The 24,932-nt window shown below is 43.9% G+C and overlaps 1 protein-coding gene across 4 annotated transcripts in view; it reads right to left on the bottom strand.

Moving 5' to 3' along the window:
* Nucleotides 1-4,498: 4,498 nt before the first annotated feature.
* The window catches only part of LOC129826660 (kinase suppressor of Ras 2-like), a 130,057-nt gene continuing 109,623 nt past the window's right edge, over nucleotides 4,499-24,932 (bottom strand). For 3 of the 4 annotated variants that reach the window (XM_055887630.1, XM_055887628.1, XM_055887629.1), the window contains exons 18-23: nucleotides 19,924-20,020; nucleotides 19,625-19,758; nucleotides 13,832-13,966; nucleotides 9,849-9,978; nucleotides 8,200-8,333; nucleotides 4,499-8,099 (exon numbers count right to left, since the gene is read on the bottom strand). In XM_055887630.1, coding sequence (XP_055743605.1) covers nucleotides 8,090-8,099; nucleotides 8,200-8,333; nucleotides 9,849-9,978; nucleotides 13,832-13,966; nucleotides 19,625-19,758; nucleotides 19,924-20,020 — 640 coding nt within the window. In that variant the 3' untranslated portion in view covers nucleotides 4,499-8,089. Of the gene's footprint in view, nucleotides 8,100-8,171; nucleotides 8,334-9,848; nucleotides 9,979-13,831; nucleotides 13,967-19,624; nucleotides 19,759-19,923; nucleotides 20,021-24,932 lie in introns of those variants that run through there. The other variant, XM_055887627.1, reaches the window with a different exon arrangement.

The raw sequence follows: 24,932 nt of genomic DNA, 5'->3' as shown, positions 1-24,932 counted from the left end.
AGCCCTGGACTGGGCCAACGCGGTATGGAACAGCCCAGACTCTGCTCGGGACCATTATGCAGAGTTCACCCGTCGGTTTCGGGCTGTGTTCGACCACCCACCAGAGGGCCGAGCGGCGGGTGAGCGTCTGTTCCACCTGAGACAGGAGACGAGGAGCGCCCAGGAGTTCGCTTTAGAGTTCCGGACTTTGGCTGCTGGAGCGGGGTGGAATGACAGGGCCTTAATAGATCATTACCGTTGTAGCCTTCGGGAGGACGTCCGTCGGGAGCTAGCTTGTCGGGACACCACACTATCTCTAGATGAACTGATCGACATGTCGATTCGACTGGATAACCTGCTAGCTGCCCGCGGGCGTTCAGAGGGGGTCCTGTCCATTCCACCTCCCAGCTCTCCCGCTCCAACTCCAATGGAGTTGGGAGGAGCTGCATCTAGGGGGACCGGAGGAGGTGGCTCTTCCTGCACCTACTGTGGCCGGAGAGGACACACTTCGGACCGGTGCTGGAGGAGTCCATCTGGGAGTCGGGATGGCAGGCGGAATACTCCTCGGCCACCTCAGGTGAGTAGGCACAAGACTCACCCAGAGCTCCCTGTAGGTCATATGTTTTTGGTTATTTTTTTCCCTGCGTTTTTCCCCTCTCTTCAGCATAAGGCGCTAGTCGACTCAGGCGCAGCTGGGAGTTTTATGGATCGCGGACTCGCCCGTAGGTTGGGTATTCCGTTGGTGCAGATAGACCCTCCTTTCCCTGTGCACTCCCTAGATAGCCGACCGTTAGGGTCAGGACTGGTCAGGGAGGCCACGATTCCGCTGGACATGGTAACCCAGGGGAATCATAGGGAGCAGATCAGTTTTTACCTTATTGATTCACCTGGTTTTCCAGTGGTATTGGGGATTCCCTGGCTAGCCATTCACAATCCCCTCATTTCCTGGCGACAGGGAGCTCTTCAGGGGTGGTCAGACGAGTGTTCAGGTAGGTGTGTGGGAGTTTCCATCGGTGCCACATCGGTGGAGAGTTCAGACCAGGTTTCCACTGTGCGCATTCCCCCAGAATATGCCGATTTGGCTATCGCTTTTAGTAAGAAGGAAGCGACTAAATTACCCCCTCATCGACGGTGGGATTGCGTGATAAACCTTCAGGAGAACGCTGCACTTCCCAGGAGTCACGTGTACCCTTTGTCACAGGAGGAGACGTTGGCTATGGAGACATATGTCACGGAAGCTCTGGGACAGGGGTTCATTCGGCCCTCCATGTCACCCGCTTCCTCGAGTTTCTTTTTTGTGAGAAAAAAGGAGGGAGGACTGCGTCCGTGCATTGATTATCGAGGTCTAAATTCAATCACAGTGGGATTTAGTTATCCACTACCTCTTATCGCTACGGCGATGGAATCATTCCACGGAGCGCGTTTTTTCACAAAACTGGATCTCAGGAGCGCGTATAATCTGGTGCGTATTCGGGGAGGAGACGAGTGGAAAACAGCGTTTAGTACCACATCAGGCCACTATGAGTACCTCGTCATGCCGTATGGGTTAAAGAATGCTCCAGCCGTTTTCCAATCCTTTGTAGATGAGATTCTCAGAGACTTGCAGGGGCTGGGTGTGGTAGTATATATTGATGACATCTTGATCTATTCGGCCACACGCGCTGCTCATGTCTCCTTGGTGCGCAGGGTGCTTGGGCGACTGCTGGAGCATGACTTATACGTCAAGGCTGAGAAATGTGTGTTCTCCAAACCAGCCGTTTCCTTCCTGGGTTATCGCATTTCCACCTCGGGGGTGAGGATGGAGTGTGACCGCGTAAACGCCGTGCGTAATTGGCCGACTCCAACCACGGTAAAGGAGGTGCAGCGGTTTTTAGGGTTTGCCAATTACTACCGGAGGTTTATCCGGGGTTTTGGTCAAGTGGCGGCACCAATTACCTCACTGCTAAAGGGGGGGCCGGTGCGTTTACGGTGGTCGGCTGAGGCAGATGGAGCCTTCAACCAGTTGAAGGCAAGGTTTACTGAAGCTCCCGTGTTGGCGCATCCGGACCCTTCGTTAGCGTTCATAGTGGAGGTGGATGCGTCCGAGGCTGGTGTTGGAGCCGTGCTATCCCAGCGCTCGGGCGCGCCACCGAAGCTCCGTCCCTGTGCTTTTTTTTCTAAGAAGCTGGAGCCGGCGGAGCGGAACTATGATGTGGGGGATCGGGAGTTACTAGCTATGGTAAAAGCCCTGAAAGTGTGGAGACACTGGCTTGAGGGGGCCAAATACCCTTTTCTCATCTGGACTGACCACCGAAATCTGGAGTATATCCGAGAGGCGAAGAGACTGAGTCCGCGTCAGGCTAGGTGGGCCATGTTTTTTACTCGTTTTAGATTTAAGATCTCTTACCGACCAGGTTCCCTTAACACCAAGGCTGACGCGCTGTCACGTCTGTATGACACGGATGACCGGTCCATCGATCCGACTCCCATCCTTCCAGCCTCGTGTCTGGTGGCCCCGGTGGTATGGGAGGTGGACGCGGACATCGAGCGGGCGTTAAGGGTAGAACCTGTGCCATCCCAGTGTCCTACTGGCCGTAAGTACGTACCGCTTGGTGTTCGTGATCGTTTGATTCGGTGGGCTCATACACTACCTTCTTCGGGTCATCCGGGGATTGAGAGAACAGTGCGGGATCTTGGGAGGAAATACTGGTGGCCCACCTTGGCTAGGGACGTGAGACTCTATGTCTCTTCCTGCTCGGTATGCGCACAGAGTAAGGCTCCTAGGCACCTACCGAGAGGGAAGTTACAACCCCTCCCGGTTCCACAACGGCCATGGTCTCATTTATCGGTAGATTTCCTGACTGATCTTCCTCCTTCTCAGGGGAACACTACCGTTTTGGTCGTTGTGGATCGGTTTTCTAAGTCCTGTCGTCTCCTTCCATTGCCTGGTCTCCCTACGGCCCTACAGACTGCGGAGGCTCTTTTTACTCATGTCTTCCGGCATTACGGGGTGCCAGAGGACATCGTATCTGATCGAGGTCCCCAGTTCACGTCCCGGGTATGGAGGGCGTTTATGGAGCGTCTGGGGGTCTCGGTCAGCCTTACCTCTGGGTATCACCCTGAAAGTAATGGGCAGGTAGAACGGGTGAACCAGGAAGTGGGTAGGTTTCTGAGGTCGTATTGCCAGGACCGGCCTGGAGAATGGGCAAGGTATGTTCCGTGGGCGGAGTTGGCCCAGAATTCACTCCGCCACTCCTCAACTAACATGTCGCCATTCGAGTGCGTATTGGGGTACCAGCCGGTCCTGGCTCCGTGGCATCAGAGCCAGACTGAAGCTCCTGCGGTGGAGGAGTGGGTCCAGCGCTCTAGAGAGACCTGGCGGGCAGTCCAGGCCTCTCTCAGGCAGGCCAGTGAGCGTCAGAAGAGGAGCGCTGACCGCCACCGCAGTGAGGCCCCTGTGTTCGCACCAGGGGACAGGGTCTGGCTCTCGACCCGAAACCTGCCCCTCCGCCTGCCCTGCCGGAAGCTGGGGCCGCAGTGTGTAGGGCCATTTAAAGTCCTGAGGAGGATAAACGAGGTGTGTTATAGATTACAACTCCCCTCTTATTATCGTATTAACCCCTCGTTTCATGTGTCTCTCCTCAGGCCGGTGGTAGCTGGTCCCCTTCAGGAAGGTGAGGTGCCGGAGGTCCCTCCGCCCCCTCTGGATATCGAGGGGTCCCCGGCGTACGCTGTACGAGCTATTCTGGACTCGAGACGCCGGGTGAGGGGCCTGCAGTACCTCGTTGACTGGGAGGGGTACGGTCCGGAGGAGAGGTGCTGGGTACCTGGGAAGGATATTTTAGATCCTTCCCTCTTGGCTGATTTCCACCGTCGCCACCCGGATTGTCCTGCGCCTCGCCCTCCGGGTCGTCCTCGAGGCCGGGGTCGGCGCGCTGCGGGGGCCGCGCGTCAGGGGGGGGGTACTGTCACGAATCCCGCCGAGGATGGTGCCTCTTCCTGTTCGGGCGGGGCTCGGCGGTCGTCGTCACCGGCCTACTAGCTGCCATCGTTTCTTTCGTTTTGGTTTCTGTTAATTTGGGCTGATTGGGTGCACCTGTTTTAGTTTAGGTTGGTTGGGTAGGATATATAAGGTTAGGTAGCCCGCTGGCTGTTGTGCGGGCTTACTTACTGTTACGTTGGTGTAGGATTCTTGTAGTGGATTTTATTAGTTTCCTCGGAACAGTTTAGTCTGGTGTTATTTGGACTTTTCTGATGTGCCCGTATGTGTTAGGGCAGGACTTCCCGTGTATTGGAAAATAAATCCACGTACCTTAACTGTGCTCTCTGCGTTTGACTTCATTCCACCCAACACTCCTAGAAGCTCTGACATTCTGACTCATATCGATGCCATATAGGTTGTTTTCTAATATATATGTTTGTTTTTAGGGGAAGTTGCTCTTCAATAAAGTTCTGTGCAAGGGTGTGTAAAACATTTTCAAAGTAACAAGTGCAAAATGTATAAAAGAGAAGAGGGTAAGTTAAAAGATGAGTAAAAACATTCAAAATTAAAACATTTTTATTGGCATACTTTTTCGTAGAAGATGAGTGCAAATAAAGAGCTTCTGATGAATCTACCAGTCACGGAGCCATGGACCACAAGGCATTGATAAATACAAGCTTTTGGAGCTATACTCTACAATACAAGGCTTGAATCAGAAAATAAACATCAATGCTTACGTAATATAGGAAGGTATATGGAGAAAAATAAATCTGAATGAACAAAAATATACGACAAAACCACAACAACACAATACATACATTCATAAAGTAAGAAATCCTGTACACCAAAACTGCTGTAGTGAGTTCACATGGAATATTGATTTACGGCAACTGACAATAAAACGAAGTCTACAGTGCCTTGCAAAGGTATTCATCCCCCTTGGTGTTTTCCTATTTTGTTGCATTACAACCTGTAATTTAAATTTTTATTTTTATTTCGATTTCACATACACAAAATAGTCCAAATTGGTGAAGTGAAATGAAAAAAAGTACTTGTTTCAAAAAATTCTAAACTGGAGTGGTGTGTGCATATGTATTCACCCCCTTTGCTGTGAAGACCCTAAATAAGATCTGGTGCAACCAATAACCTTCAGAAGTCACATAATTAGTTAAATAAAGTCCATATGTGTGCAGTCTAAGTGTCACATGATCTCAGTATATATACACCTGTTCTGAAAGGCCTCAGAGTCTGCAACACCACTAAGTAAGGGGCACCACCAAGCAAGTGGCACCATGAAGACCAAGGAGCTCTCCAAACAGGTCAGGGACAACGTTGTGGAGAACTACAGATCAGGGTTGAGTTGTAAAAAAATATCTGAGACTTTGAACATCCCACAGAGTACCATTAAATCCATTATTAAAAAATGGAAAGAATTTGGCACCACAACAAACCTGCCAAGAGAGGGCCACCCACCAAAACTCACGGACCAGGCAAGGAGGGCATTAATCAGAGGCAACAAAGAGACCAAAGATAACCCTGAAGGAGCTGCAAAGCTCCACAGTGGAGATTGGAGTATTTGTCCATAGGACCACTTTAAGCCATACACTCCACAGAGCTGGGCTTTACGAAAGAGTGGCCAGAAAAAAGCCAATGCTTAAAGAAAAAAATAAGCAAACAGGTTTGGTGTTAGCCAAAAGGCATGTGGGAGACTCCCCAAACATATGGAAGAAGGTACTCTGGTCAGATGAGACTAAAATGTAGCTTTTTGACCATCAAGGAAAACACTATGTCTGGTGCAAACCCAACACCTCACATCACCCCGAGAACAACATTCCCACAGTGAAGTGAAGCATGGTGGCAGCAGCATGTTGTGGGTATGTTTTTCATCGGCAGGGACTGGGAAACCGGTCAGAATTGAAGGAATGATGGATGGTGCTAAATGCAGGGAAATTCTTGAGGGAAACCTGTTTCAGTCTTCCAGAGATTTGAGACTGGGACGGAGGTTCACCTTCCAGCAGGACATTGACCCTAAGCATACTGCTAAAGCAACACTCAAGTGGTTTAAGGGGAAACATTTAAATGTATTGGCTTTGACTAGGCCATTCCCAGACCTCAATCCAATTGAGAATCTGTGGAATGACTTAAAGATTGCTGTACACCAGCGGAACCCATCCAACTTGAAGGAGCTGGAGCAGTTTTGCCTTGAAGAATGGGCAAAAATCCCAGTGGCTAGATGTGCCAAGCTTATAGAGACATACCCCAAGAGACTTGCAGCTGTAATTGCTGCAAAAGGTGTCTCTACAAAGTATTGACTTTGGGGGGGGGGGGGGGGGGGGGGTGAATAGTTATGCACACTCAAGTTTTCATTTTTTTTGTCTTATTTCTTGTTTGTTTCACAATAAAAAATATTTTGCATCTTCAAAGTGGTAGGCATGTTGTGTAAATCAAATGATACAAACCCCCCAAAAAATCTATTTTAATTCCAGGTTATAAGGCAACAAAATAGGGAAAATGCCAAGGGGGTGAATACTTTCGCAAGCCACTGTATACTTTCCACTAAATGTTGATTGGTTTTTCCTGTTGATTAGTTTTTTTTCCAGCACAATTTGTTATTTCTCTTCACGATTATACTGTGCAAATATAATATTACAATCATTCTCTTAAACATCGCTTTTGACATTTCTTTTTTACAAAGCAGGCTGTATAGTCTTATTAACTGTTGTAACTGTATTGTGTGGTGATCCTACGCCGACAACAGTTCCATCAGAAAATACCCCAGTGATCATATACTTAATGTAGAGCTGAAAGAGTCAACTTTGTATCGTAATAGTGAGACTAGATCCTTTGTAGTCCATTTCATGCACTTAAAAGTTGTAAACAGTACAAATATAAATGACCCACGTACAATATCTGAATTCCAGTAATTCCAAAATAGACAGATGTACTCCAAAAAACAGCAGCAATTTGTTTGTATGCATTTCCAACATATTTTACTGTATAATATAGTGTTGTAGAAAGGGCTTTATACAGGATTGGATTGTCTGCATCTAAGCCATGGCTGTACAGAGCCCATGGCAGTAGCTTTACAGTTCTTAGTTAGACACTGGTTTTCACAATCTGACTGCACTCTAGCTTGCTTAGATTTCAAATATCGCTGTGAAATATATGATAGAAAAGGCCAGGTCATGGACAAAGTCGTGTTACTAGACTGTTCAGAAAGTGCCTTGTCAATTATAGGGCTGACAAATTCCTGAAGTGAATCGATTGTGTCATCATTAGGTAGTGACCTTAGCTAGCTGGCTATACATCTCTTTTTTATTTTATTTTATTTTTTACTTTTCTGCGTTAAAACACCAAAGTAACCACTCTACACCTATTTCTCAGTGACAGCATTTGTCCAAGGTGTTGAAGCACATTTCTACTAAGTAATGAGATACATTTGAAGTGTCAGCGTTTTGACATTAGTGTGAGAGATTTATAGTCAGTCAGTCTAGGTCTTCTCCTGAATGGCCCAGAGCTGAGAAAAAAGGCTGTTCAAACATCTCGCACCCTATTTCCCATCTAGTGCACTACCTTTGACATTTTTGACAGGTCCGTGTAGGGAATAGGATGCCATTTTTTTTTTACGCATCCTCAACAGTGTTCACAGGCAATAATTAAAGCACAGAACAGTTTCCTACCAATGTACTGAAGTATCATCCAGCCCTACAAGTGACAGGAGTGGAGTCTTCACATTCAATAGTGAATAATGACTTTAAAATAAAGCTTTGAGACTAACATGTAGAGAACACAAACACAAGGGACCATGAGGTACACTGACAAATGACAAAGACAGTTGACAGACAGGAAATGGCAAGACAATTACTTAAAAATGTACATTTCACAATTCATTACATAATTACATTCATTCTAAAAACTAGTTCATTCTGATGCATTTTCCGTACACAATGAAGTGAGACATGACAAAAAAAAAACTCTCATTAAAACAAGTGACATTGAGAAAAATACATTCCAGAATAAAGAATCCAACCAACAAACTGAACAGGTCATTTGAGTAATGAATTAAAACACATCTTCCATGTGATTAAACAATAAACCCAAAATATGAGTTCAGAGGATGTTGAGAAGTCTAGGTTCAGAGGGTCACGGTCAACTGCACCTACACACACACACACACACACACACACACACACACACACCATGAGGATACATAGTCTACTGGAGTTTACTTTGTTGTATTTTAGTCTCATTTGACATACTCAGCTGACTTCCAGAAGTGCCCTGGGTGGGAAAGACGGCGGTTCCTTTTTGGCAACTTTTCCAGCAGATCCACCAGCTTGGAGAAGCTGGGCCTCTCCTCTTGCTCGAACGCCCAGCAGAAGAGCAGGATGTCCTAGGGAGGGAGATCCAGAACAGACCCCGTTTAGAGAGCCAGGCACACACAGGACAAACAGGAGAGAAAGAGACCTGCGTGGAGAACTGGACGAATGCCACCGGATTCAAATAACAGTAGTTTTTCCTGTGAGAGAAATTATTTTGTGAAGTGGTTCAGAAAACACAAATAACAAACAGCCAATTGAGGACAGGACAAAAAAAAAACTAAAAACATCCCAGACATGTGTACAGGATTTAGTCTCATTCCATGTATGAGGATGCTCATTCTGAACACGTGTCAATTGATATGTGTCACGTTCCTGACCGGTTTTCTGTTATTTTGTATGTGTTTGACGGTCAGGGCGTGAGTCTGGGTGGGTAGTCTATGTTATGTGTTTCTATGTTGGTTAAAGGAGTGACCTGATATGGCTCTCAATTAGAGGCAGGTGGTTTTCATTTCCTCTGATTGAGAGCCATATTAAGGTAGGTGTTTTCACACTGTTTGTTGTGGGTGGTTGTACCCTGTGTCAGTGTCTGTGTATGTTACACCACACGGGACTGTTTTGGTTTCGGTTTGTTTGTTCGGTTTTTGTGTAGTCTGTTTTTCCTGTTCGTGCGTTCTTCGTTACATGTAAGTTCTTACGTTCAGGTCAGTCTACGTTGTTTGTTGTTTTTGTATCTATTCAAGTGTTCGTCGTGTTTTCTGTTTTGTTTATTAAATCATCATGTCTTATCACAACGCTGCGTCTTGGTTCAATCCATGCCGTTACAATATGTATGAGGATGCTCATTCTGAACACCTGTCATTTTATATGTATGAGGATGCTCATTCTGAACACCTGTCATTTTATATGTATGAGGATGCTCATTCTGAACACCTGTCAATTGATATGTATGAGGATGCTCATTCTGAACACCTGTCATTTTATATGTATGAGGATGCTCATTCTGAACACCTGTCAATTGATATGTATGAGGATGCTCATTCTGAACACCTGTAAATTGATATGTACACAGATCAGACCTGAAACAACCAGGCGTGTGGTGTTCAGCTATGTTAAGAAAGAAAGTTAACACTGCACTACTATGAAGAACCCTACTCAGGAATATACAGTATCTTTACCCATGGACTTAGAATATGTTCACCTACAACTAGTGAGCAACTTCTAACTGCTCCCGAGTGGTGCAGCGGTCTAAGATACTGCATCTCAGTGCAAGAGAGGCCTTGCCAGTACAAGACTGTCATTGTAAATAAGAATTTGTTCTTAACTGACTTGCCTAGTTAAATAAAGGTAAAATTACAAATTTAAATTAAGAGGTGTCACTACAGTCCCTGGTTCGAATCCAGGTTGTATCACATCCGGAGGTGATCGGGAGTCCCATAGGGCGGCGCACAATTGGCCCAGCGTTGTCCAGTGTAGGCCGTCATTGTAAATAAGAATTTGTTCCTAACTGACTTGCCTAGTTAAATAAAGGTTCAATGAAACATAGTCAGTAGGTGTGGTACAGTTTGCTGTAAATGGGCAACACTCACCGATATCTCTTTGCCCATACCGATCTGTGTGAGATTGGGTTTCATTCCGCTGCCCACCTGCCAGATGATTACTTCTGCTGGCTGGTTCTTATAAGGCCACTCACGTGCATGCAACTCGTACCAGATAGTGCTGCAGACAGACACAGCACAGGGGGGAATCAGTTGGGGGGGGGCAGATGTGTGAAATATCCCATGGTTTAGACATTTAACATTATGATACCATCAATGACACGGCAGCATAGATTTCACTGTGCAGTTTCACAATTAATTGATTTGTTTTCCTATTCAGCACCTGCTCAGGGAGATTGGATGTGTGTATGTAATATTTTCCTATTACGGTGAGATTATGACAAAATACAACAACAGACATCCACACACAAGGGGTATGTAACCACATCTCTATGCTGTATGTCTGTTGTGCTTGCCGGAATACATTGAAAAGCTATAGACGCTCCGACAATGAGTCTAACAGACCACAAGGTTGCTGCTGAGGAACTAACTTTATATCAAACCTGTTAGGTCCATTTAATACAGTATACTTCATCAACATCGTCACACTATCCTCTCTTTGCATTATGAGCAGCCATTTTCTCCACTGTCATGTCAACAACCAGGGTTGAGTAGCATAAAAATAGCATTTGGCCAAGATAGAAAAAAAAAACACATGGAGAATTGCTGAATATGTACAACAGCTCTAGGGGTCACCTCTAGATAACACTAAGGCACCAACAGGCCAGATGGACACCGGCTGTATCCCAAATGACACCCTATTCCCACAGGGCTCTGGTTAAAAGTAATGCACTATATAGGGAATAGCGTGCCATATGGGGCCCATCCAGTGTGTATGTGAGCACTGCGTCCCTTCCCCTCAGACTGATCCAGTGACAGGCCCTCCATATGGGAGGACATCTGAAAATGCAATTGTGTTAGGAGTCAACAGTGCAGGGTCCGCCCACGCAAAGGGGTCTGTGACGATCACAGAAGATAAAAAATAGAAGGCAAGGAATGGCAGAGCATGGAATGTTAGAACTTGTGTTATAACTAAGGTCAGTGTTATAGCCCAGCCAGACAATTTATAAAACTTGATCTCCACTGTAAAAAGACTCTAAACATTATCTCCCATTTCTTTTAGACTAGCAATTGGTTTTAAATAGCAGAGATTTTTAATAAACCTTGCTGTGTGTCTCTCTGACATTTGCCACATTGTTTCAGTAGGCTATTGAAATTCTATCTCCAGCTGTTCTATAGTAATGACCGTGTAGGGGTCGGGGGTCGGGAGTCGGGATGCAGCAAGCAGCTTTTTTCAGCAAGTCGCTATCATGAATCAGTATAATTTTTATGGATATATAGAAAGAAATGTCAATAGAAAACGGTGCAGCTAGTTTGCAGTCTTTCCAGCTTCAGTTTGAAGTAATTGTTGTATCTGTGTTGTTGGCTAGCTCCTCTGAACAACAGTGTCCTGACGTGAGAGCACATGTTCTATGCCAGGTGAAATCGCGCATCATTAGCTCATTGTTATGGGATGTATCTAAATAAATGTCACTAGAAAACGGCTCAAACAAATGCAAATGCAGCTACTTTGTTGTTATTCAGACTACACAGTTTGATGTGACTGTAAGTTAGCCGTAGTTGGCTACCTAGCAAGCAATGGCTAAGAACATTGCCAGCCAGTATGGCAATGGAACATTTAGAACAAATGACTGGGTTGAGTCCATAGATACAAAATAAAAAAACTGAACGACTGCGTCTCTGGCAACCGAACCGATAGAACGAACGATCAGCCGGCTTGGGTAGCAACCCTAGATTTTGTCCGGACTATATCTTGTGGAAGGATGAAATAGTATAAATAAATTCATCAAAATAACGTTTTTCATTCAAATATGTAAATCATTATTTGAATATGTTGGTATCCCGTTGTATAAAGTAACAATGCCCTCGAAGCCGGTGTTTGGAGGATATATTGGCAAGGTTTGCCGGCTCAAGACAGTCTCGAGCCAAAATACATCCGTGCCAATACATCCTCCAAACACCAGCTTCGAGGGCATTATCACTTAATTATAACTAGGGTCAGTGTTATAACTAGAGTTATAACTAGGGCCAGTGTTATAACTAGTGTTATAACTAGGGTCAGTGTTATAACTAGTGTTATAACTAGGGTCAGTGTTATAGCTAGTGTAATAACTAGGGTCAGTGTTATAACTAGTGTAATAACTAGGGTCAGTGTTGTAACTAGTGTTATAACTAGGGTCAGTGTTATAACTAGTGTTAACTAGGATCAGTGTTATAACTAGTGTTAACTAGGGGCAGTGTTATAACTAGGGGCAGTGTTATAACTAGTGTTATAACTAGGGTCAGTGTTATAACTAGTGGAATAACTAGGGTCAGTGTTATAACTAGTGGAATAACTAGGGTCAGTGTTATAACTAGTGTAATAACTAGGGTCAGTGTTATAACTAGTGGAATAACTAGGGTCAGTGTTGTAACTAGTGTTATAACTAGGGTCAGTGTTATAACTAGTGTTAACTAGGGTCAGTATTATAACTAGGGGCAGTGTTATAACTAGTGTTATAACTGGGGTCAGTGTTATAACAAGGATCAGTGTTATAACTAGTGTTAAAACTAGGGGCAGTGTTATAACTAGGGGCAGTGTTATAACTAGGGGCAGTGTTATAACTAGGGGCAGTGTTATAACTAGGGGCAGTGTTATAACTAGTGTTATAACTAGGGGCAGTGTTATAACTAGTGTTATAACTAGGGTCAGTGTTATAACTAGTGTTATAACTAGGGTCAGTGTTATAACTAGTGTTATAACTAGGGTCAGTGTTATAACTAGTGTTATAACTAGGGTCAGTGTTATAACTAGTGGAATAACTAGGGTCAGTGTTATAACTAGTGTTAACTAGGGTCAGTGTTATAACTAGGGGCAGTGTTATAACTAGTGTTATAACTGGGGTCAGTGTTATAACAAGGGTCAGTGTTATAACTAGTGTTATAACTAGGGTCAGTGTTATAACTAGGGGCAGTGTTATAACTAGGGGCAGTGTTATAACGAGTGTTATAACTAGGGTCAGTGTTATAACTAGTGTTAACTAGGGTCAGTGTTATAACTAGTGTCAGTGTTATAACTAGTGTTATAACTAGGGTCAGTGTTTAACTAGTGTTATAACTAGGGTGAGTGTTATAACTAGTGTTATAACTGGGGTCAGTGTTATAACTAGGGTGAGTTCTATATAACTAGTGTTAAAACTGGGGTGAGTGTTATAACTATGGTGAGTGTTATAACTACGGTCAGTGTTATAACTAGTGTTATAACTGGGGTCAGTGTTATAACTAGGGTGAGTGTTATAACTAGGGTCAGTTTTATAACTAGTATTATAACTAGAGTCAGTGTTATAACTAGTGTTATAACTAGAGTCAGTGTTATAACTAGGGTCAGTGTTATATCTAAGGTATATATCTAAGGTACTTATATCTAAGGTACTAGAGTTTTTCTTGGTTAGGTCAAGTAGACTGGAAAACTATAACCATTCTAGCTATTATTACCATTTTATTATAACCATTCCAAATATGGATGAGAGGGAAGATGGAAGAGAAGGAAGATGGCTGAGACGGAAGATGGCTGAGAGGAAAGATGGAAGAGATGGTAAATGGTTCAGAGGGATAACAAAAAAATAAAATAAACATTATAGTATTTGTCTTGCTAGTGACAAACACAATTTCCCCTAGTGGGATAAAGTTTATTCAATTTCATTCAAGTCAATACAATCGGGCTTGAAAATCCAATGAAAACTAGACAGAGAGTGAAGAGGGTCCTGAACAACTCCTCACAACAAAAGAGAAGTGGTGAGGGACACATAGTGTATTCAAAATGGCATCCTATTCCCTAATAGTGCACAACGTATAACCAGAGAGATATGGGCCCTGGTCGAGAGTAGCGCACTACATATGGAATAGGGTACCATTTGCAACGTAGCGGTACTCACCCGAAAGCAAAGACGTCTGACTGTTTGGAGAAAGGCAGCTTGTCCTCCTCTGTTTCCGGGGAGAGCTGAGAGACTATTTCAGGGGCCAGGTGACACAACCACCCACTGGGGATCCTCAGCTTGTCCTCTCTACGGCTGCAGGATAGAGACAAGTCAACAACAGTCTGAATGTGGAACGGTGTGTTCATAGTTTTCTCAAAGTTTATGGGCACCATTTTTTTGTTCTAATTGTTCATAATTAATTAATATCATCCCTATACAGATAAAGCAGTATGGGGTTGTACATTTCTGCTACTTTTGTGGTGTTATCTTGATCTAAATACAGTATTATTGTTTAATTGAAACTCATAATTCATACTTACAGTAATTCATACACACACTAGGAGACATCTAAAACAACTGGAAGGCGGTGTTTTGTGTCAAGGGTGAATCTGTCCTTTTCTTTCCCATCTACACAAACATCCTGCTGGATGATATCACACCCCAAACACACCCTAAGACATCCTGCTGGATGACATCACACCCAAAACGCACCCTAAGACATCATGCTGGATGACATCACACCCAAAACGCACCCTGAGACATCTTGCTGGATGACATCACACCCCAAACGCACCCTGAGACATCCTGCTGGATGACATCACACCCCATTAGAAAGTCTAAATCCTGATGGCTCAGTCAGGCTCTTTTCTCTCTCTCCACCATGTTCATACTATCTCTCTTTATCTCTCTCTCTTTATCTCTCCCATCTCTCGCTCTCTCTCTTTCTCTCACTCTCCCATCTCTCTATCTCTCTCATTCTCCCATCTGTCTCTCTCGTATCTCTCCATCTCTCTCATTCTTCCATCTCTCTCTTATCTCTCTATCGCTCTCATTCTCCTATCTCTCTCTTTCTCTCATCTCTCCCCCTCTCTCTCATTCTCTTTCTTTTTCTCTCTCTCTCGGTTTGTTGTTTTGGAAAGTTCTGAAAGTGTCACACCCTGATCTGTTTCACCTGTCTTTGTGATTGTCTCCACCCTCCTCCAGGTGTCGCCCATCTTCCCTATGATGCCCTGTGTATTTATACCTGTGTTCTCTGTTTGTCTGTTGCCAGTTCGTCTTGTTTGTCATGTCAACCAGTGGTTTTGTGTCAGCTCCTGCTTTTCCCCAGTCTCTCTTTTCTCGTCCTCCTGGTTTTTGACCCTTGCCTGTCCTGACCCTGTACGCTCCCACCTGACCACTCTGCCTGCCCCTGAGCCTGCCTGCCGTCCTGTACCTTTGCCCCTGTGGCTGTAATAAACATTGTTACTTCGACTGCATCTGGGTCTTACCTTGATACCTGATAGAAAGTCTATCGAAAAAGTTTGGTTACTAGCTAGCTACCCTTTGAGTTTGGATCGCGTGACTCGGTTGGCATCAGTTGCTGGAACTGCTACTGTCTGTCCAGTGATCCTGCCTGCTTTTTTGACACCACACTTCACACAACAAGTCCTGCAGGCTCTAGTGTTATCTTATCGTGATTGTCCAGTCATATGGTGAAGTGCTGCAAAGAAAGACCTAGTTAAGCTGCAGCTGGCCCAGAACAGAGCAGAACGTCTTGCTCTTCATTGCAATATTAATACTATGCATGCATGTCTCTCTTAGCTAAGAGTTGAGGAAAGACTGACTGCATCACTTATTGTTTTAATAAGAAACATTAATGTGTTGGAAATTCCAAATTGTTTGCATAGTAAACTTACACGCAGCACTGACACACACACTTACCCTACCAGACATGCCACTAGGGGTCTTTTCACAGTCCCCAGGTCCAGAACAAATTCAAGAAAACGTACAATATTATACAGAGCCATGAGTGAATGGACCTCTCTTCCATCTTATATAGTGCAAGTGAACATCAAACCTGGTTTCAAAAAAACAAATAAAGGAACACTTCATGACACAACGCCTCTCCCCCATGTGACCTACTTGTTGTGTGTATGTACTGACATGTACGTGGAACTGATAGAGGCACACATGAACACACTACATGTTCATGTATGTAAATTGTAAAGTATTTTGTCTGTAATATCGTTTCCGTTATGTGTTGAACCCCAGAAAGACTAGCTGCCACCACTGGTGTCGACTAATGGGGATCCTAATAAATCAAATCAAATCGACTACAACCCTTCTGACATTCTCAACTACTTCAAAATGCATCCTGAGCGCTCACTGACTCAGTCAAATAGACAGGCACACTGGCAGCTCTGCATTAACACACAGCACTGCATTGCACTACTGTGGGTATTTCCATCCAAAGGATCTGCTATCTGTCCACTCATTCATCCGTTTTCATCATGATGCACACAACAACACGTTGAGTCATGAAACTGATGGTTTCATTTAGCTCCCCACTGTAGTTCTTATTTAATGATGAAGATAAATATGCAGGGCGTTGTTTGCTTTCTCTTGGTGATAATGATAATTCATCATTCAGAGGGTTGGCTTTGGTAGGTGAGGAAGTTTTACTAACAAAAAAAAGAGTGAACCGGGAGCGGCAGGTAGCCTAGTGGTTAGAGCACTGAGCCAGTAACCCGAAAGGTTGCTAGATTGAATCCCCGAGCTGACATGGTAAAAATCTGTTGTTCTGCCACTGAACAAGGCACTTAACCCACCGTTCCTAGGCTGTCATTGTAAATAAAAATTTGTTCTTAACTGACTTGCCTGGTTAAATGAAAACAACAGTCTGATTATTCAACTGCCAGTTAGCAGAAGCCCAGTATTGTTGACATTTCAGACATCTACATATCCTCATGTGTGTTTGGCAGGTTGACACTACATGAATGGTTGTCAAACATTTCCCAGTCAAAATGAGAAACACTCCTGTTTGTGTGACACACACACACACACACACACACACACACACACACACACACACACACACACACACACACACACACACACACACACACACACACACACACACACACACACACACACACTCCTGACGCCACCACAACATAGCGTTCCTGCTGAGAGTGAGGGGCGGTAGGTAAATGTTTGTCTTGTCATTCCGTCAGACCTGTTTATTAGCAAGCTGTCTTGCCTGCCAATGAAAATAAACAACATAAACAAGTCACAACTACTGACGCTAGATTGAGCATCTCACACCTAGCTATTTGTTCCCAGAAATTATTTTAGATGTTCAACTTTGAAATAGAGGCTTCTGGGTATTGACGACAATACCAGATGTCTATGAGGGTTTAATCAGGAGTCGAGGGACGGATGGGACGTCTCAAAAACAGCAACAAAAACATATTTTGATTATTTCCCCAATCATTTTGGGGGGGGGGGCTTTTTCAATCATCCAGAGAGATGCCAAAAACATCAAATGATAACCTGACAAACAGTAAGCCTTAGTGTGGCCATTGTGAGCATTGGTGCACAGTCATTTCATAGAGACTTTTGTACACTGCAAGTCAAATAGCACAGCAGGAAATACAACAAAAAAAACTTTCCAGGTTTTCTCTGTTCGGCATTGCAGTAACAACAGTTCCTTAAAACAATCCTAACACAATGATCAGAGTGAATCACATATTCTTTGATCTGTTAGAATCTTTAGATGTTGTGTCCATACACACATTCTGTTTGGCTCCTGCTTCTGTCTAGTCAACCAGCCTGGTCTCATTGACTAGACGTAACATAGTAAATGTACATACGGGACACTCAAATTAGTATGATACCGTATGTCACGTTTGGTATGGTTACATTAGACAGATGGTTACTTAAGTCAAAAAACAAAAGTAGGGTGGGTTGGTGTATAATGAAAACGTCTAGCAACCTAAAGGTTGTGAGTTTGAATCTCATCACGGACAACTTTAGCATTTTAGCTAATTGGCAACCTCTCAACTACTTACAACTTTTTAGCTATTTGTTAGCTAACCGTTCCCCTAACCTTAACCTTTTTAGCTAACCCTTCCCCTTCCCCTAACCCTTTAACCTAACTCCTAAACTTAACCCTAACCCCAACTCCTAGCCTAGCTAACGTTAATCAGCCAGCTAATGTTAGCTGCCTAGTCACCTAGCTAGAATTTGTAACATATCATATGTTTAGCAAATTCGGAACATATCATTTGAATTGTAATTCGTAGCATATCACACGAAATGAGTGATCGACATCCACAAATCAATAATTACCATACAAAACGTAACATATCATACTAAATGGGTTCACAGATTTATGTACAGAATAATATGAAATGCTCTGAGACCAGGTTGAGTAAATGACTATACTACAATACAAAGTATTGATTCCAGAGCAAACCAAAATGGCAGTTGGCTACACTGGAAACTAACGATAGACTGGATAAAGCTGTATAAGATCTAGGTGCATGTTGCATCATGTTACAGGATTGCATATCTGTCTACAGTAACACTTCAGCATGTATTTAGAAGAGGCTTCAGGTTTTAATGAGCTGTTAAGAATGCCAATATAAAACCATCCATCTTCATTTGACATAAACAGTGACTCATCTCATACACTTTTCCTACCCTCTTCCATCCATGGTGTTGAAATGCACTCCTACGCAACACCACGTTTCAACTATGTTGTACAAACTTGTTGAAAACACACTATGCAATACCTCTCGTTGGGAAGCCGGCTGATTATAATAATTAGTAGTACATAGCACGTGTAATCGTCTCACAGTCAATAGCAGGAACACATCTCATACCTACTGGAGATTTTTAATTGATGTGGCCAATTAAATGGAAATACATCCCTGATGACAAATCTAATCACCAGTCAATTATAGCAGTTGGTGTCGTCTCACCATATATGTCAATCAAAACGCCTGTAAAGCTGTTGATAACGCCTGTAAAGCTGCTCCATATATAAGTATTGACAAAAGATTCATTAAGATGCCTTGCTGTGTGAAACATGTGGCTGCTGGCATTTCAGTGAGCAGTCATTTCGGGGAGCAGTCATTTCAGGGAGCAGTCATTTCAGGGAGCAGTCATTTCAGGGAGCAGTCATTTCAGGGAGCAGTCATTTCAGGGAGCAGTCATTTCAGGGAGCAGTCATTTCAGGGAGCAGTCATTTCAGGGAGCAGTTATTTCGGGGAGCAGTCATTTCGGGGAGCAGTCATTTCGGGGAGCAGTCATTTCGGGGAGCAGTTATTTCAGGGAGCAGTCATTTCAGGGAGCAGTCATTTCAGGGAGCAGTCATTTCAGGGAGCAGTCATTTCGGGGAGCAGTTATTTCAGGGAGCAGTTATTTCAGGGAGCAGTCATTTCAGGGAGCAGTCATTTCGGGGAGCAGTCATTTCGGGGAGCAGTCATTTCGGGGAGCAGTCATTTCGGGGAGCAGTCATTTCGGGGAGCAGTCATTTCAGGGAGCAGTCATTTCGGGGAGCAGTCATTTCGGGGAGCAGTTATTTCAGGGAGCAGTCATTTCAGGGAGCAGTCATTTCAGGGAGCAGTCATTTCAGGGAGCAGTCATTTCAGGGAGCAGTCATTTCAGCATAGCGGCAGAAGAAAGCAGAGATAGACTTTAATCACTCTAAGGGAGACAAATTAAATAGAGATTAGCACCGATCCATATAATTTTCTAGATAATACAGACGTTTGAACCACTAAAGAGTATAATCATCACTGCAGTAAAACAACTATCACAGCAGGCGGGGTTATAATGACATACTCCTTTCTATTTGGTTTCTTTTTGTTTTCCTACTTATGCTTTTTCTAAACAGATGTATCTATGTATCTTATCCCAGCACATCTACTGTACTGTACTGCACTCTACTGTACTTTAATGTAAAGTACAACAGTAAGTACTAACCTGCCGGCTTGCAGAACCCCAGATATGGTGAAGAGTCCGAAGTCGGTGATGACCACTTTGCCGTTGTCATAGAAAACATTCTTGGACTTCATGTCCTTGTGTAGGATCCCCTTGGCGTGAAGATAGCCCATTCCCTGAAAACAACACAAACATATCTCATTGCGAGTCTAGACTGAGTCATATTTTGTGACCAATATTGTTGTAGAAGAAATTGATTGATTGAATGATCCAGGCAGTCTCCAACACATTGATTATGTTGTTACGGTAATGTGTAATGAGTCTTAAAAACATTACAGTACCTTAACCATCTCCTGGGCGATCTGTCTGGTCTTGTTAACATCCAGGATGACTTTGGCATCCCTCACCACCGAATACAGGGTCCTTCCCTTACACAAGCTGAGCGAGAGACATTACAACTTAACAACACATCATACATTAGAACACAGTAGATTATAATAGAGTAAGGTATAGTAGAGTAGAATATAATAGATTATAGTATAGTAGAGTAGTGTAGTGTAGAGTAGTGTAATGTAGTGTATAGTAGAGTAGTGTATAGTAGTGGAGTGTAGTGTAGAGTATAGTAGAGTATAGATTATAGTCGAGTAGTGTAGAATAGTGTTATGCAGAGTAGTGTGGAGTGGTGTAGAGTAGAATAGAGTAGTGAAGAATAGAGTATAGTATAGTAGAATATAGTAGAGTAGAGTAGTGTAGAGTAGAACATAGTAGAGTAGTGTAGAGTAGAATAGAGTAGAATATAGTAGAGTAGAATATAGTAGAGTAGAGTAGTGTAGAGTAGAACATAGTAGAGTAGAATAGAGTAGAGTAGAATAGAGTAGAATAATATATTCATCTTCATAGCAAGAGAAGCATTGTTTCATGACTTCATATGATATGTTATTTTTTCCAGGGGGGTTTTGTTGTTAATTGAATATTCAATAATGATGATGGTATCAGTTCCAGTGTACAGACATACCCATTCTGTTTTGTTGTTAATTGAATATTACACATTACATTACATCTCCAATAACACAAGCTGAGCATTTGAGTTTGTAGTGGAGGAATAACTAGTTTGACATCTATCCCCAAGGCCTCTCATTTGGCCTCAGAGTGCAGGCCATGGATGAGAGCAGAGAACAACTAGTGTATAGTAGTGTAGAGTAGAGTATAGTAGAGTAGTGTGGAGTATAGTATAGTAGTGTAGAGTAGTGTAATGTGGTGTAGTGTATAGTAGAGTATAGTAGAGTAGTTTAGAGTATAGTAGACTGGTGTAGAGTAGTGTAATGTAGAGTAGTGTATAGAGGTGTAGTGCAGTGTAGAGTATAGTAGAGTAGTGCAGAGCGGTATAGAGTATTGTGGAGTATAGTCGAGTAGTGTGGAATAGTGGTGTGCAGAGTAGTGTAGAGTAGAGTAGTGTAGCATAGAGTATTGTAGAGTATAGTCGAGTAGTGTAGAATAGTGTTATGCAGAGTAGTATAGAGTAGAGTAGGTTAGAGTAGTGTAGAGTAGTGTAGTGTAGAGAAGAATATAGTAGTGTAGAGTAGAATATAGTAGTGTAGTGTATTGTGGAGTAGAATAGAGTAGAGTAGTGTAGTATAGAGTAGAGTAGTGTAGTGTATTGTGGAGTAGAATAGAGTAGAGTAGTGTAGTATAGAGTAGAGTAGTGTAGTGTAGAGTAGAATATAGTAGTGTAGAGTAGAATACAGTAGAGTATATTAGTGTAGTGTATTGTAGAGTAGAATAGAGTAGTGTAGAATAGAGTACAATAGAGTCATGTAGAGTAGAGTAGTGTAGAGCAGTGTAGAGTAGAGGAGAGTAGAATAGAATATAGTAGTGTAGAGTATAATATAGTTGTGTAGAGTAGACAATAGTAGTGTAGATGAGAGTAGAATAGAATATAGTAGTGTAGTGTAGAATATAGTTATGTAGAGTAGACAATAGTAGTGTAGTGTAGAATATAGTTGTGTAGAGTATAATATAGTTGTGTAGAGTATAATATAGCAGTGTAGAGTAGACAATAGCAGTGTAGAGTAGAATATAGTAGTGTAGAGTAGTGTAGAACAGAGTGGAGTAGTGTAGAGTATTGTAGAGTATAGTATAGTTGAGTAGTGTACTGTGGAGTAGAGTAGTGTAGAAAATAGTAGTGTAGAGTATTGTAGAGTATAGTAGAGTAGTGTAATGTAGTGTAGAGTAGTGTAGAGTAGTGTAATTTAAAGTAGTGTAGTGTAGAGTAGAATACAGTAGAGTAGAATAAAGTAGTGTAGAGTATAGTAGAATAAAGTAGAGTAGAGTAGTGTAGAGAAAAGTATGCTAGTGCACTGTAGTGTAGAGTAGAATATAGTAGAGGAGAGTAGAATAGAGTAGAGTAGAGTAACGTAGAGTAGTGTAGAATAGAGTAGAATAGAGTAGAGTAGAATAGAATAATATATTCATCTTCATAGCAAGAGAAGCATTGTTTCATGACTTCATATGATATGTTATTTTTTCTTTTTTTCCAGGGGGGTTTTGTTGTTAATTGAATTTTCAATAATGATGATGGTATCAGTTCCAGTGTACAGACATACCCATTCTGTTTTGTTGTTAATTGAATATTACACATTACATTACATCTCCAATAACACAAGCTGAGCATTTGACTTTGTAGTGGAGGAATAACTGGTTTGACATCTATCCCCAAGGCCTCTCCTTTGGCCTCAGAGGGCAGGCAATGGATGAGAGCAGAGAACAACTAAAGCCAGGGGCTGCCTGCCATCTATCCACTCCTGGTGAATCACAGCCAGGGGCTGCCTGCCATCTATCCACTCCTGGTGAATCACAGTCAGGGGCTGCCTGCCATCTATCCACTCCTGGTGAATCACAGTCAGGGGCTGCCTGCCATCTATCCACTCCTGGTGAATCACAGCCAGGGGCCGCCTGCCATCTATCCACTCCTGGTGAATCACAGCCAGGGGCCGCCTGCCATCTATCCACTCCTGGTGAATCACAGCCAGGGGCCGCCTGCCATCTATCCACTCCTGGTGAATCACAGCCAGGGGCCGCCTGCCATCTATCCACTCCTGGTGAATCACAGCCAGGGGCCGCCTGCCATCTATCCACTCCTGGTGAATCACAGCCAGGGGCCGCCTGCCATCTATCCACTCCTGGTGAATCACAGTCAGGGGCTGCCTGCCATCTAACAGTAATGGCACAGGGCAACCCCAAAAAGTTTCAGCTGGACTGAAAGAGATAGCTCAGCAAGATAATCTCTCTCTCTCTCTGTGTGTGTATAATGAGAGAGAGAGAGAGAGAGAGAGAAAGATACCCTCACACAGAGCGTGTCAGACCAGACCTCTTCATTATACAACCTCACAGGGTGGTCCCGCAGGTCGGGGAGAGTGTCTTGCTGGTCTGGCCGGGGTGTCTATTGATCTGTTGCTTTTGTGTGAGGTGTTGGGGCTGCGTTTGAGGGCGATGTCCTTTAGGGTCCGGACGAAGGTGGGCACTGCTGCCTTGTATAGGTGGACCTGGTCGTAAAGGCTCTTCACATTATCTCTTTGATCATGTAAAAGTCCAGCTGAAACTTTTCCTCTTTAGCTTTTGTGAGTGTAATGTTTACTGTTTATTTTTTATTGTTTATTTCACTTTTATTCATTATCTACGTCACTTGCTTATGTTTCCCATGCCAATAAAGCCCTTTGAATTTAATTGAGAGAGAGTAGCATTACATCTCCTCACATCCCAAAGCCTCCCCCCTCCCATCACCCCAAAGCCCCTCCCCCTCACCCCCCTTCTATCACCCCAAAGCCCCTCCCCCTCACCCCCTTCTATCACCCCAAAGCCCCTCCCCCTCACCCCCTTCTATCACCCCAAAGCCCCTCCCCCTCACCCCCCTTCTATCACCCCAAAGCCCATCCCCCTCACCCCCCTCCCATCACCCCAAAGCCCCCCCCCTCCCCCCTTCTATCACCCCAAAGCCCCTCCCCCTCACATCACCCCAAAGCCCCTCCCCCCCCCTCCCATCACCCCAAAGACCCCCCACGCCACCCCTTCTATCACCCCAAAGCCCCTCCCCCTCGCCCCAAAGCCCCTCACCCTCACCCCCCTTCTATCACCCCAAAGCCCCTCACCCCATCCTCCTCTCACCCCTCACCCCACCCTCACCCCCTCCTCTCACCACAAAGCCTTCCCCTCCCCCTGACTGTGATGGCTTGACGCAGCTAGGTGACATCCAGATGGCCTGAGGGCCAAACTGATACCGGAGCTTCATGCATATTCATTCATACAAAGAGGTAAGGTGACAGGAGACATTTTTAGCATCTCTCTGGGCTCTGACTCCGTGAGACGGGATGGGGACCTTATATCACCTGATGACGCACCGTCAACAACTTCAGCTACCGATAAACATCCAGGGATGACATAAATTACTGCCATAGCTTTCAAGTGTGTGTGTGTGTGTGTGTGCATGTTGTCAACAGTCGGGATGAATACAGTCAGGATAGTAATACAGGGATGGAGTTGCATTCGTGGCTCTCTCTGCTGAGCAAAAGCCAATAAAGTCACCAAAACACTCAGAGAGCCTAGAGAGCCTTGAAAAGCAGAGTAATTATTCCTTATGGATAGAAACCTGCGGTGACGGGAAACGGCTAATGATTATTGCACGCTGCGGGCGCTCCTGCAAATCAATCCACACACAGCCACTCATGGCGAATCAAAGACAAACAATCAATATTAATATTTGCTGAATTGTCCGCATCACTGACTAACCTTTCATCCCGGCCTGGCATAAGCCAATTTCGTCCTCATTCAGGTTCAATTTGACATGTTTTTCCTGTTGGTCTCCGGGGTAATAAGCCTGAGTGGAATAATTAAGACTCGTGCGGCTCTATAGCAGGTACTGTATATTAAGAGCAGCTCTATGCAGCTAGCTATGACATTTACTTTGATTTCATGCACTCACTCATTTCAGCACTCAGGACTTGTACAAGGCAAAGCAGTCCTTTGAACTATTGTTTGCGAGTGTTGGTGGTTCGCTGAACTATGCTTGCATGATGAGTGATTTTGCCTGACAGCCAAAAACTTGTGTTAGCTCCCAGAGTAAATGCCTAGGCTTTAGCTCAGAGGGTTATTGCAATCGTGGGTCATGCAGACAACTCAGGGTTGATACTCGGGCAATAAGGGAAGGAATGGCATTGTTTCTATAACATCCTGCTTCCTTTCAATTTACTCAACTGCATCATTCTTGAAGTTTACACGGTACTAATACAAAGTCAAGCATAACATCCTCTGTCTTTAGATTCAGTTTTTTTGTGACAGCTACTGAGCTGTTATCATA

This window comes from Salvelinus fontinalis, chromosome 28 (genome assembly GCF_029448725.1).
Source record: "Salvelinus fontinalis isolate EN_2023a chromosome 28, ASM2944872v1, whole genome shotgun sequence".
NCBI lineage: Eukaryota > Metazoa > Chordata > Actinopteri > Salmoniformes > Salmonidae > Salvelinus > Salvelinus fontinalis.
The sequence above is the reverse complement of the archived record's forward strand: the minus strand, read 5'-3'. Positions and strand labels throughout refer to the sequence as shown.